General features: G+C 34.6%; 1 protein-coding gene across 1 annotated transcript; it reads right to left on the reverse strand.

Moving 5' to 3' along the window:
• Nucleotides 1–874: 874 nt before the first annotated feature.
• On the reverse strand, nucleotides 875–14246 carry PPP1R42 (protein phosphatase 1, regulatory subunit 42). The gene is made up of 7 exons (XM_009873966.1): nucleotides 14078–14246; nucleotides 11690–11856; nucleotides 11122–11260; nucleotides 8894–9010; nucleotides 3036–3153; nucleotides 2261–2389; nucleotides 875–1011 (listed from the first exon to the last, which is right to left on the reverse strand). Exons 1-7 carry the CDS (start codon nucleotides 14204–14206, stop codon nucleotides 875–877), a joined length of 936 nt encoding a protein of 311 aa, XP_009872268.1. The 5' UTR covers nucleotides 14207–14246.
• Between the last annotated feature and the right edge of the window lie 797 nt (nucleotides 14247–15043).

Here is a 15043-nt window from a genome sequence, read left to right on the forward strand (position 1 = left end):
ACCACTACATTTAGTAATTTAATTACAAAAGAATACCTGAATCAGTTGAATTTATGTATTTATCTACAGCATTGCATAAATGACAATTTTTTTCTTGGTCAGGACAGCTGATAAATAATAAACGAGTAAGGTTAAAACTAGTATAAAAAATCTGGAAGGAGTGATATTAGGTCCAAAATACTGAACTAAAGTATTACCACAGGTAAAACTGGAAAAAACGGTAGGTCCCAAACTGCAAATTGCTATGAGCAGATTTTATTTCCACAAACATTACAGTTCACAAGAGTACTTACATGAGTAAGGAAATACATAGGCTAAACTCTGAATTATTTGAAGATAATATATAAACACTTGTAAGGCACACACATCAGTTTTGGTTTTTTCTTGATTATCTTAATGGTCTTGAGCTGATTATACTGGAAAATGCTAATCAAGTATTATAATTCACTGGAACAAGTCTATCAGAAGTAAGCTATGATGATGAAAAATGATTGTTTCTCTTTCTGCGTGAGTGCACGGGATCAACCTTCACCAATGTTGTTGACAGTAACTGTACTTCCAAGAATTAACTTTGATACTATTTTACCTTTGTGGAAGATTACAATCAAATGCGTATGACAGAAACTACTGGAGTAAAGTTATTACAATTAGCTAGTCTACTGATTTATAACAAGAAACTGAAATCTATTATCCTGTCCTTCAGAGAGATAAAGACAATAAAGATAACATGGTTAAAAACCCCTGAAACTGATTTCAGAATAAACTTTACCTTCACGTGCTCATTTTCCAACAGATTCATTAAGAGCTGTACAAGCAATCATCAACAGAACTAAAAGTAAGATGTCCGAGGAACATACCTGAGTTTTTGTCTGACTTATTTTTTTCCCAGGATTCTTGGCAGAGGTTTTCTTTTAACTTCATGCATTTCAGACAAAAATAAAAAATTTGGTTTTTCTTTCACAGACTGACTGTAGTGAAAGGGAAGAACAGGATAAGGTGTTTCAAAGTCAGCTGTAGAAAACAAAGAAAAATGGATTAATTCAATAACCCAACTCAAACCACTTCTATTTTAATATTCAGAATGATTGATCACAGGTTCCAAAATATCTTATTATAGAAAACAGTGTAATAAGCCTTAGGGTAAAATGCCTCAAATTTGAGAATGGAAAACTTTGCATGAAATTATGCAAAGTGCTGCAAACACTGAGAAGGGTGAATATTAAAGCAGGCATTCCCATTCAGGTAGAGTTATTTGAGATGGAGTAAATTCAATTACATAGCAGCTCCTTATATCGGTAGTTTTTAGGAAGTCAGAATACTACTTTCAGAACCGTTGCCATTCACATAAGACTTGCAAACACAGATCAGACCACAACTTTCTTGGGGCTGAGGCTGACAGGCTGAGTGCTTTTCACTTCAGGTCTTCAAAAATAACATAGGCACATGAGACTTCATGAATTAATAATTTGAGACAGTATGGCTGTAAAGAACATGGTCTCTCCCTCAAGTTATGTATCACAGTTTATCTTCCGAAAGCAACAGCGTAACTGCCACCAATTTTTTTTTATAAATATGGTTATTCAAACCATTTTGAGTAATTTGAAGTCTAATGTTTGTTTCCAAATCCTGCAAGAGGCAAGACACCCTGTTAAGTCACTTATATTCTAATCTGCAATCAACTCTATAACAACAACAACGCCCACCCCACCACTTTTTAAAAAACTCAAAAGTCTTATTTCAGGTTTTGCTTGAGTTTGGCAACTAACTTGTTTTCCCACTTCAAGAATATGTTGCCTTTTCTTTTAGTTTCAGGGCTTTTTTTCTTCCAAGACATTTTTTTTTCCTATCCAAGTTTAAAAGTTTTACTTCTGCTAGACAGAGGGCCTTGAAAAGGACCAAAAATATATACAGATCAAATAAGTCTCAGCAAATAGATTTTTAAAGTCTGATGTACTTCATGCATATTTATACTAGAATGCCCAACACTCTTTTTTTTTAATATGGCAAGTCTTACTTACAAACATTCAGACATTCAGCTACTCCTTTCCATAATTCTGCTAGATTGGAGTGGGAAGAAAAGCGAGCGTATGAACTAGTGCTAAAACTAAATTTTATATTGGAAAATTTGAATTTCTACTCCTGTACTTTGGTGTGGTGACACCAGTACAAGTTTCATTCTTAGCATATTTACTGTTAGCTGCTATTTTATGGTTTCTGGAATACTGCAAATAAGCATGCAGTAATTGATTTATTTGCTTACAAAAATGTAGATATGCTGAATGTTCATTTGTCATTCTTTCTTTGTTTTTTTTCCTGGCAGCTTTGGAGGCTTTCCAATTCATTAGGAACCGTCTTTCCACTTCTTTAATTTCTTTCCCATCAAGGGATTCTGTCAAAGAAAAGCGAACGTTTTCTGTGATACCCAAAGTTAACTAAAAGGTTGTACAAAGCTGTACATGATGTGTACTGGTTCTGTATTTGCTTTCTTCAAATTTTTTTTCTCTTTTTAGTCTTTTGGTAAAAGAAAAATTACCCAATACAGCTTGATACTCATATTCAAGCTGCAAGAGTGAGTTGACGTAACTACAAAAGAAAGGATCTATAAATTTCAAGGGAAATACATATATTTCATACATATATTTCAGTTAATGTGCAACATCTTACAGAAAGTTCTGAAGAAAAGCCATGCTCTTACACAAGATATATATAATGCAGAAATTCAAGTTGAGAGAGAAACTGCATGTCTTCACAACCAAGGAACTCTACTGAACATGAAGACAGACAGATTTGGCTCTTTATGGTTAACTTTACTCACTTAGGTGTCGTAAAGTTTACGCTCTATGTTTCCTTGGTTGTATCTGCATTGTTGAATCAGACCAAATTAAATACCTCATCTGGCCACAAATTTGTCATTTGCCATAAATATCCATGACAATAATTGTGTTTACATACGTAGTGCAATTCAAGAACGATTAATGTATCAGTTATTTTCCAAAGTGAGAGTTATGGGTAGGTTTTGGGGCTAAGTTTGTTACCTAAAGTTTGTGACTGTACTATAATCCCATCCCTGTATTTTGGTTTGCGGCAGATGGGGTTTCCTGCAAGATCCATTCTGCGTAGCTTTGTCCATTTGTTTAATACAACCTCCAAATCCTGTGATTGATACAAGAACAGAACATTGCGATTACTTTACCCCCTCCAGAGTAAAACTCAAGAGGAATGCAATTTGTTCAGCCAGGCCACACAAAAAAAACTGCAATGAGACTATTCATGTATTAAAATGCACGTTAAGAATGTGAATTTTCAAATAGAGTGGTGTGTAGCATTCCCTGAATATATCTCACAATTGCACAGGAAAAATGGTGATGCAGTTGGAAAATTCTGCATTTTTAAGGATATAGTAATCCCAGCTATGGAAAATTACCACTACAAGTCCACTTAGAAGCATCTAAAGTTGAGGAACTACCAGCTAAAAAAAGAAGTATGATATGTAATGTTTTTTAATGCAGCCTCATGGTCCCGCAGAGCCCTTAAGAGTTATCAGTGTCTGATTGGATTTTGAAAAACTTCTGGAAGAATAAATACTTCACAAAGAAAGAACAGACTGAAAAAAAGCTAAAAGACTGTCTCTCTATATACATAAAACTGTATTTTACAGGAGAAACAGTAATTCTCCTCTACATAACTGTGGGTGGTCAGTTATAGTATTGGCCCAAATAGTGAAATTTTTGAAATATACCTTTCTCCATCTGGATTTCTGTCTGGTTACCCAAGGGCAGTATGACCTAGATAAAACTTCTTCTGTCTTTTAAATACAATAAATTCTAATTAAAATGATGCAAAGCTTAGCAGACTGGTCCTGTCTACTCAGATACCCTACTTGCTGAAAAACTTTCTTTTCAAAATTTCACTTAACTCTCATTCTTGATACGCTTCCTTATATGTGTAAAAAGCTTAAGGAGGCATTCAAAACAATCTGTATGAATAGGAGGGAGAATTTACAATTGTAATCATTTGGAAAAATCTACTAATCATGATGTAGAATTTAGCAGCTCGATGCCAATAACGAAGCATCTAGTGATGTAGATAGCTCTTAGCTCCTTCAGATTTAGAAAGTCACCTGGGTAACACAAGCAGGGAGAATTCTGGTTTTGCAAGCTCTGTTCTCTTGGTAGAAAATCCTCCCAGGAATATTCTCTGGATTATATAAGAGATGTTTAGAAAAATCACATGAAAGAGGAAGCACAGCCTCACACCTCCAAATGATATAATTTTTTGTCCATCAAAGATGACAGTGATATCATCTTTCACCAACTGTCATCCAGTGATGATAACAACTTTTTAGAAAAATGGAGAGAAAAACTCTCTTTCTGTGAGGAGCAAGACTGACAAAACAATGCAAGAAACTCTGAGGACCAGTACAAATGAAGAAATGTTAATAAACTTCATAACATTACACAGTGAAGTTTTATCAGCGTGTATCAGAACAGCAATATGATAACCCCCACAGTTCAGGTGCTAATACTTAATCACAAACACAACAATATTTTAGGCTAGGCTTATTAAACAGGAAATAGTATTTAGCAAGTGTGTCTATTTACTCTTACTAGAGCATTCAGGCACTGTCATCGAAATGTGTGATGTGTTCTAGATTTCACTAGAAAGATTTTTTTCAAGTAATAGTTTTGCAACACAGAATTATCTCTTATTGAAATAACACGGACACAGTTTCACTTTGATGAATGTATACAAAGAGTCTTGTAGATTTTCGTTAGCTGTTACTTACTTGATAAATGACCCAGAACATGCTTACTCCAGTGTATGTTTATCTAAGAGCACACTAATCCTGTGCTGAAATATGATTACCCTTTCGATACGCTCTAGTTGTTCATTGCCTTCCTGTCTCTAATAAAGTGCTTTCACTTCCCAGCCTTTCAATAAGCTGTACTAAAGGGACCAGACACTCTTGTGGGCAGTCTCCGTTTGATAAATGATCATGTCATGCTATCACTTTGAGGTCTGCTACAAAATACTGACGAGCAAATTATATTCCATCGGGCAAGGAGGGGGAGAGGGGGAAGGGCAAGTGCCTCACCAGCTGTAGTGCTGGCAATAACGTTCTCACCAATTAACGATGGTCATTTAAGAATCGGTATTTGACCAGTATGCTCCATTTTTTATTGGCAATGTCTAGTCCAACTGCCCTAACTACATCTACAGACAGCAATTTGTCACCATTTTGATTACCTGTCATAATCTATTTGAGAAAATCTATAATTTTTCTCTTGTTCCTGACTCAATTCTGAAGTGAATGCATTCATCTTCTGTGATATCCTCTTGTCATAATCAATACTGGGCAGAGGTTGAATAAATTAAAGACTTAGGAAATATAGGTGTATCTAGCTATATTTTCTCTATCTATCCAAATACTCACACAATCAAAATCTTCCCAAACTAATGTAATTAATAAAGAAATAATATCCTGGCTTTTTGTTAACAGGAATAGTTGCAGGGTTTTTTTAATAGGATAGTGGTTTTTTAAAAATTCCCATAGCACTCCAACCCAAATACACTGCGGTCTAGAAAGCCCTGGTAAACCTGACTAAAGTAAACCAGAAGCTCAATAAGATAAATAAATGAAGTAGCAAGCAATAGAAAACACAGAAAAGTCAATTGTATTAAAATCAATTACATTATTGAAAACTGACCTAAGACATGATTTTTACATGTAGTGGCTAGTCATACTAAGTTATTTTGCGTGAACTGAGGAAAATTACTTAATGTTGTTCTGTCTACTGTTCAGACTGTGTTATATAAACTGCAGTCATGTGAAACAAGATTATATGCCTTGATGTCTGTTAATTATGCTAACAATGCCCTGAATTAGTCAGAACCTTAAGTGCTTGAACTCACTACGCTGAAACGAACGTGGCACTGCTGAAAAGCAAGAGAGTATGGGTTATCATAATAATGTGAAAAAATTTATATCAATGTTTAGACATAAAACAACTACACTAATCATACAAAAGCGAGAAAAGTCTACACGAGAAGATTGTACTTCATGTGTTTCTTATGCCTTTCACATCTTCCTCTTTTGCAAGCATTCCATATTACTCTGGATGCCATCTGCCTGTGCTACCCAGGTCACCACTGTTGACCAGCCCTGCTCAGAGGTGGACGGTTCCTCTACAGCTTCTCTTCCCGCTGGGTGGAGCAGAACTGGGTCTCTGTCACTGCCGCTGTCTCTGATCAATGTCAGACATTCCCGGGGAAGTTCCTGATGGCATCAACAGGGAAGCAGGAATAATACAGAGCTTTTGGCATGAAAAAGAAGTATACATCAGTTCTGAAAACAGAGGGGTAGGAGGGAGGAGAATGGAGGCAGCTTGTGCGGGAATGAAAGAGCCTTTGCTGTGTGTAACAAGTGCAGCCAGCAGAAGCAATTAAGTATATGTATATAGTATGTACACAACTGTTCACTCTCTAAAATCCTTTCAGCTCTCACAGTTGTAGAATAATGCAAGCCACAAATCCTGAAATTCAGGACTGCAAAAAAATTGTAACATACTCAAAACTTCCCTCAGCTATTTTTTTTGTAAACAGCTAGTGGATGTGTAAGATTGTTCACCTGCTAGATGTTCACTGCAAGTTAACACCTCTTAATTAGAGTTAAAATGGACTATTTTCTTACATACTTTTCATTGCCTACTGCTTTTTCAACAGTTTGTTGCGTTCTTTTTATTTAAATAAAAGCTTATATTAGTGATAACATAAAGCCTACAAACTGCAATCTCTAAAGCACAGTTACCGCAGCTGGATAATGCAGTTGGATACCCAGCTGCATTACACTGTATGTCAGACACATGCAATAGGGCCATTAATTGTACAGGTCTGTGAAGATACAAATAGAAATACCCTATATGGTCTATATTTTCAAAACTTACTTGGAGATTGTTTAGAAAACACACAGGACAGTCACTTTCAAAATTTATCAGAGCTTGAACCAAATGCAACTGGTAGCAGCAGCAAATTGAAATGTTAACCACATAATTTTTCAGAAGCTGTGACTGTGTAACATGGAAATATAAATCTCTAATGGATCTGGGTAAATATTAACTCTGGTTTTCCTGATGATAAAGTAATTAAATTTAACAATGATTGAATCATATATACACAGTTACTGAATAATGCAGTCTTTTTGTCCTCTCCTTATTCTGTTTCAGAAGACACTGTTTCTCCCTCTGAGATGCTGAAAACACCGTCTCTGAACTGGCATCTGTATTCTTAAAAACAATTGGTTCTTTGGCTAAGACAATCTTCTTTAGAGATCATCACAACTGAAGTGTTTTCTATTTATAAGAAACAAAAAAGACCAAAAAAAATCACCGTAATATGTTTTATTTAGGAAAGGAATCCTTTTCAGAAGGGAAGCTTTGGATAGACTACCTATTAAAAAAGGCTTACTGTTATCTTGATGTAAAATCCACATTCAATATGGTTTTAATTATCCAGCAAAAGCCTACATGAATTGCATTTTGATATGAACTCAATCACAACTGCCAGCCAGAAACACAGCTTGAAATACAATACATTAATTATCCTCTAGCAAAAAAGAAATGCATCACTTAACATTTTTAATATTAAAATGTAAAAAATTAAGAGTCCAAATAAAGCATATCGACCTAGATAACTGATAGACTATGCACACAAAATACTAGAATCTCCTAGTTAATAAACAGAACTGCCAAATTTAATGTAAAAGATACTAAGTGTTCTAAGAAGCATTGAAAAAAGTTATTTTAAAAATTAGTAACCAATTAAAGTTAACTTTTCTAAGGAAATAGAATGTACATGCAAGCCAGTAATGAGAGAGTTTATTTCAATTAAGGCTTTGTCCTGGTGATTTGAGTTATAATTTAAGCCAATTCATTTTAGTATCTATTAATAAAAATATATTTTTTAAAAGGAAGAACATGAATGTCTATGGTTAAACAAAAAGAGAGTTTATTAAGTAATTTATAAAGTTTGTTCCATGCCCCCACTGTGCAACGATGGTGTCAGCGCACTGTTCAACATAAATTTGATATTCAGTAACTTGTATGACACTGAAATTACTTTTTTTACTGTTCTTTAGGTCAAGAAGTAGGAGATGCCATAACTTATAAAAAATTATGAGAAGTGACAAGGCCAATACTGTTCCTTTTTGAGAAGATAAGATGGAAATTGTTCTGTTTGAGTCACATTCAATACTGCAAAAGGAAGAGCAAAAATGCTTTTATTTCGTTTGTTTTAGCTGCTACTGTGGAAGCTAGAGTTCTTGCTTATGAGGACGTCTTTCCTTAGCAGAAATTTATGAAAGAAATTCAATGTAACCTTTCAAGACAAACACTTCTTATGCTACTCCACCAACAACAGTCAAAAAGTCATTTTTATATTAGAATGCATGCGAAATCAGCTAGATGTTCTGATATCCCAGAAGTGTTTTTTGTTTATGTTAAAAGAGAGAATTAAAAACTGTAATAAGGTAAAATATTGCAAGTTAACTAACAAAGAACAGCCACATCATCTTTGCAAATTGTGACTCAGATGGCCAAGACATACACACTAACTCTACATTTTGGACATATAATAATATCATATTGTAGTCAGATCTTCCAGGCCTTTACTACTCAGTTCATCGATGCATGCACAATTGCCACCTTACGTAAGATTAAAGGTTCTCCAGTTTTAATCCTTAACAAGATTTTTGGATGAGAAAAGACAGAATGCTTGGAAAGTCAGAGGTTCAGTAACTGTAGAAGTGAAGCTTATTTTTACTCATATATTTCATGATAAAAGAAATGAATTTTACTACTTTATCATCCACACTAAATAGAAATATTTATTTTAATACCTTCATATGTTGAAGCTGATTGTCAACTGCTCTAAGATAAGAAAGATTTTCCAAAACTGCCAGTTCTTCTAAATCATCAATGTTGTTATTGCTGATATTCAACACAGACAAAGATTTCTGGAGGAAGAAAAGCAGAAAAGAAATACTTTTTTTCCATGCCATGCATGAGTCACATTGTAAATTCTTACAGAAAATTCTCTTAAAGGAAGAACAAGCATAGGAAACAAAAACATGCAAATACAACCACCACATACCTCACACATTGTTTTATGTTGGCTTTCCATCTTGTCCTAAAATGCTGTTTATTTTGGTTTTGAAGTCAAACCAAGGCAAGAATATTTCTCGACTATTACAGGAATCTTTAGTACATACAGAATTTTTCTTTCTAAACATGTTCAAATGCTTTACAGAGTTCTGCAAGTGCTGCTAAGTCTACATTTGAAGTACGAAACAGCCACAGAAATTGACTGGCTTTTCCAAGCTCACATCAGAACTGCAGAGAGCCAAAATCCAGATCTGATACCCACAGTGTCTCATTTAACAGCTGGGATACCCTGTTTTTCTTTCATGCTTGGTCCTGCAAACCTCTCGGCATACGTACCTCCAGTCCTTGCCCATTCTTTGGAACACTAGTGAGTCACATAATGCACTTTGCCTTTCATAACAGACAATAGTTAGAGGGATCTTTACATTCTAGATAAAAACTAAATGTCCTTCAGGTGTTTGTCTCAGGAAATACTCAATGTCGCTTCACATAAAGGGAACAAAAAGCTTCTCTCTCTAGAAGATGAAGATATTTATAATTATAACAGATACAGGATTTACCATTTGTTAGAAAATGTCTATTTCAGCAGCGTATACGGGAAGTTTAACCCCGTTCTAAAATTTGACCAAGATCTACACTGCAAGCAGAAATCACCATTATCATCCTGATACACACAGCGCATAAACTTAATCTCCCCAGTCAAAAGATTTATAATATCGTCATCATCAAAACGTTTGCTTGTGGTACACAGAGAGCAACATGGTCCCACGTTTTTGGCTCTTTTATCTCTAGATAAAAGAAGAAGATATAGAAGAAGATGAAATAAGAAGCGATATCTTAAAGAGGGACAAGTGATATCTTAAAGGATGAAAACTCAATCTGTTTACATGTAGCTTCCACAAAGATGTTACTTGGTCAAGAATGCAAAGAGTTTCCTAAAAAACAAAACCAAAGTCACAACAAAAGACCTTAATTAAAAGCCACGAAGAACACACTGCTAATGACTCTAGGCCAGGATGCTGTAAACCACTGATGGATATGAGTTATCACCCTGGGAAGGTTATAACGATATAACTCCCTCTACTTATATAATTTCTCCAATACAGAAGGAACAAAGTAAAAGTGCTCTCACAGGAATAGCTCATTTCTATTAAAGGAAGATGGTAATACATGTTTTGGATTACTTGATCTGAAAGAATTAGAGCTAGGTCAAATGTTTATGATAAACACATGAACTCATTTTTTAGTGAGTTCTTCATCTTCACAAAAAAGAACCCATCAGTCCTTGACTACACTTTGGGAGATACAGTAAGATTATTTTATTTAGTACAGAACTACATCTATTAGCAAATAAATTTATTTTTTTTAACTACCTCAACAATACATTTGATGTTTACTGAGCAATTAATACATTGAAAGAAAACTTCAGAAGCTGACTTTCCTGAAATCTTGACATACCATAACATAGAAAAATTGCAGAACTAAAACTTAATGTGTTTGACTGTGTTGCTCTTAATAGCCGGGAAAAAAAGGCTGTTTGCACCTTTTGGTTTTTGCCATTGCATTTGCTGGAGAAATACAAATGCAGTAAATAAATTCATGTAACAATAAAATCAGTGAACTAATTCACTACAAACTAAGGAGACAATAAATAAATAAACTAACAGCAATAAATTCCCACCCTTTTTTTAGTTTATTCACATTCTGTTGGTATAGGACATCTACATATTTCCTGATTTCCTCTCATTATTCTCATTTCCACTCCTCACAGAAAAAATAAACGAAGAAGTAGAATCTGCAGGACTCCTTGTTTATATCAGAATTGGGATGGGAGTCCCTCAGTAGAATTTGAAAAAATGCCGACAATTGGCAGAAAAGGAAAAAATACATGGCGATCAAGTCCTAATCACTTCTCTTAAAAATACAGATCTACCTATCATTGAAATTCTCAAAATATACTTACTGCCAGGGACCTAAGAGATCTTGGATCAAATATAAGCTTTTCACCGAGAGGGAGATGTTGACTTTCAATATGTAGCTCCCTTATTTGGTCTATTTTATCCAGACCCTCTAGTACAGTGATACAGTTGCCTCCCAAATACCTGCAGAACCAAACACAAAATAGATTTAACATCCTTTGAAAATAAAAGCAAATGCAAGGCCTCAATATATTAAAAAATACTTTTTAACTAGTATTGAATAACACCTGGAAATTGTAATAGAAAAAGTAAAAATAATCTAGCATGTGAGTAGAACGTAGAGCTAAAAGGTTCAAGCTTTATTCAGCTGTTTTATTTTTGTTATTGTCATTAAATGCCTGAAAAATGAAAATAATGTAAATGCAAACAAATGTTAAGATGGTATGTCATTTCTTCTAGAATGCTTCATCAAAAAAATCATAAGCAATTACTTTTACATGAAAAGCAAAACTTAAGAGCTGAAAGGACCTTAGTGGTTGCATAATTTTTCATTTTTTTAGTCTAATAAATATTATTTCACTGGTAAAAATAAATACCTTATTTTCAACTTACAGTTTTTCAAGGTTTTTCAGTGATGAGAGATTTTCTATACATGAAATACAATTGTTCTGAAGGTAAAGGTGTGTTATATTTGAAGCAAAGTCCAAGTTCTGGATTTGACTGATTTGGTTATCATATAAATATAGAACTTTAAGATTTTTGCACATAGAGAAGTCACCCTGAAATAAACAACAATAAATTATTGCTAGATAAAGAGTTCACTCACTGCTTCCTCCTGGAAGCTGTTGATTGGGTTTATATTTAAGTTCTACTGCATGATTGATACATCTTCACCTTTAACGAACACTTTTGACAACTATTTTTCCTAGAAGAACTGTGTTGATGTCAGCAATCATCAGATTTAAGACTGATATCTGTCAGTACTATTCTGCCGTACAGAGGCTGAGGACTACAGCTGCCACCAGCAGGCACATCCCATCCCGTGTGACTTCGCTCCCTTCCCTGCCTTCATCAGGTGGATTTCAGAAGAGTGTAATTGCCTCTATCAAACTTCAGAGATGTAATGGGAACGAGTGCTTGGCTTAGGAGTACTGATTTACATAAAAACTTGCACTTTGATGTATTTTAAGACACTTCCAAGTCTAAGATTCTGCTCAAATGTCAAATTTCTTTGAATATACTCTTCTTAAATAACTAAACGGTCACATGTTCTTAATGAGGGTTTCTGTAAAACTTCACTGTGGCATTTGATGAACCGGTCCTAATCAAACGGACTGAACAAATTAGCAATTTGCTACAGTTGTGCACGTTCCTAGGAGCAGGCTGAATAAACACATTTCCTTGTGTGGATCTGCTCACAGAACAAGCTATTTCATCTCCTTGGCTGAAATCAAACTTTTAAAGGAGAAATTCCCCATACACAGCATTTCACTCATTCAGTGTTCAGCAGTTTCAGAATGTGCTCAGTATCTTGAGGGGATTTGAATTAACTCAGGACTTACTGAAACCCGTATAAATTTCCTATTATTAAACTCAAAGAAAGGAGGATTGGGTTAAGTTTGCAGGTTCAGTCTTTGAACATTAAAAGGTCATGGATTATTTTTTAAATGAATAAGCCTCAGGGACCAATTAAAAAAAAAAAGTATATTTAAACCTGAATAATTTGTAAAAGCCACTACACCAGTCCAAATTTGTTAACCTTACTTATATCCTGTTCCTGAACTCTCCTTTCCCTTCTCAGACTTCCTCCAAAATCTAAGGAATAAATCACAGATAGATTGAAAAGATTGTGCTGCAAGTTAAGAGCCCTTAGGAAAATTCCCAGGACTTGAAAAAATATAGTATTTACAAGAATACAGTAAGTGTTGCACTTAATAGTATGTAATGGGACTACTTCATTTAAAAAGAATAAATCTGATCTGCAAAATTAGTAGTTCCTTACATCTTCTGCAGTTCCACAGTTCACACTTTCATAAATGTAACCAATACAAGTCTTTAGATAAAAAAACCTCAAAGTGTTGCTGAAAATATAATCTTCATTTTTTAATCCCAGAGCTGAAGGCTCCAAGAACACTGTAGCTAGATTTCAACACAGCTACAGCACAGCTGCCAAAGCCCTACAAATACTGATCCAATGTCAACAGCCTGGTTATATTCTATAGGAAAAGTGTCAGGTCTAAATTATTAATTTGAAATATTCAACTTCTTAAGTGGCTAAAGCAGTAAGCAAGTGAAGTTACCATCTCCATTCTCGTGACTTCCAGAAAGCTCCCTTAGGATGTAACAAGTGCACAAAATAATCAAAGCAGCAAAATTGTTTTGTTTTGTTTCTAAAGCTGCAGAATTCTATAATAGTTCTGTGTAACACTGCAAATAACATTTTATTTTAGCTCTTCAGTTCATCTCTCCTGCCTAATTGCTTACATGGATTTTCTATTTTAATTAATCAATGGCAAAAATAGTGTACTAATAATATCCTTCTTGTCTGCTACACAGATGATCTATATTTCCACGGTTTCAGGTAAGTACAATATTTCAGTAACATTTTTGCCATATAAAGAAACAAGTATCAGGTCAATAATAAGAAACCTCGCAGACTGTTGGAGTTCAGTCATCTGCTTTAATGTTTTATATGGAAAGTTACAGATGAAAGGTAATTTCCACATCTCAAATCCCACGCGTTTAAGATCCATTTAAACATTTAAACACAAGCAGTGACCACACAATGACAGCAGTGAATGCGGAAGCATGTTTCCAAATAGATGTATTATTAAGGCCTAATTGCAAGTCAATATAAATGTTAAAACATAACACAGCTGTTATAAAACTGGAACTAGGCTTTCCTTTTTTTTCTCCCCAGCTACAAACAACTCATCATAATAGTAACTACAAAACATTTAAGTGGCCAGGTTAAAAGGAGGAAAGAAAAATAAATCTTACAATGGTATCTATATTTTTATCTGATAAATTCAAATGAGTTATTTTTTGCAGATACTGTCCAAAGTCCTCTTCATTGCGATTCTTGTGACTGATGCTTTTAACAATTAGGTCCATTGTTAGCCGAACCATCGTTCTGTAATAGGCCAAACAGCTTTACTGCTTCTTTAAAGAGTGTGTTCTACGTGTTCATGTAAGTAGTTTGATAAAATGCCTTAAAAACAAAAAAGGAAAATGATATACTACTTGTAGCCCAGATCTTCAACAAAACTTACATGTATACTTAAATCTGATGTTTCCCCACCAATTCCCTTTCTGCTTGGTGACACATTCATGTATAGTTTATGCTGCCTATAGAAACCTACTCCTTTTTTGTTGTCATCTTTTCAGACTTCTAGTGTATTAAATAACATTTAAAATACATTGCTATATTTGATGTGTTGTTTCAGTGTGCTTAAGAAGATTGTACCCCAGTCTCCATCTTCCTCATACAGAAATACCAGCACAACAGTGCACAGCAGAAGTAATTCTCGTACATAAATAATGGCAGCTCATAACCTAATTATTAGTTAGAAAATACATCGCTTTATAACTGGTTTCACAGGTTGTAAGAAGTGGTATAAAGCTACAGTACTCTTTATAGATCTGCACAGCTCTTTTGTCACGCACACAACTGCATGTGCATTTGTTATGCCCAGCGAAAAACTGTGAGGTTTTTGCATTGAGGCATACTGTAGTGGCTCTCACAACAATACCAACTTTTTGGTTTTTTAAACTCTGGCTGTTGTTCCAAGTGAACTTATAACCTGGAGAATGAGGGGAGGGAGAAAGGCAAGATATGTATTTCGAATTGGATGTGTAAACAGACTGAGGATAAAAGCACCCTAACAAAGATAAACTTCACAGCTCAGAATAAAGAGGTTGCTTTTTTGGCCAGTACAGAATACAATGCACATTATGCATTTTAGT

Source organism: Apaloderma vittatum, unplaced genomic scaffold (genome assembly GCF_000703405.1).
Source record: "Apaloderma vittatum isolate BGI_N311 unplaced genomic scaffold, ASM70340v1 scaffold20527, whole genome shotgun sequence".
Taxonomy (NCBI): Eukaryota; Metazoa; Chordata; class Aves; order Trogoniformes; family Trogonidae; genus Apaloderma; species Apaloderma vittatum.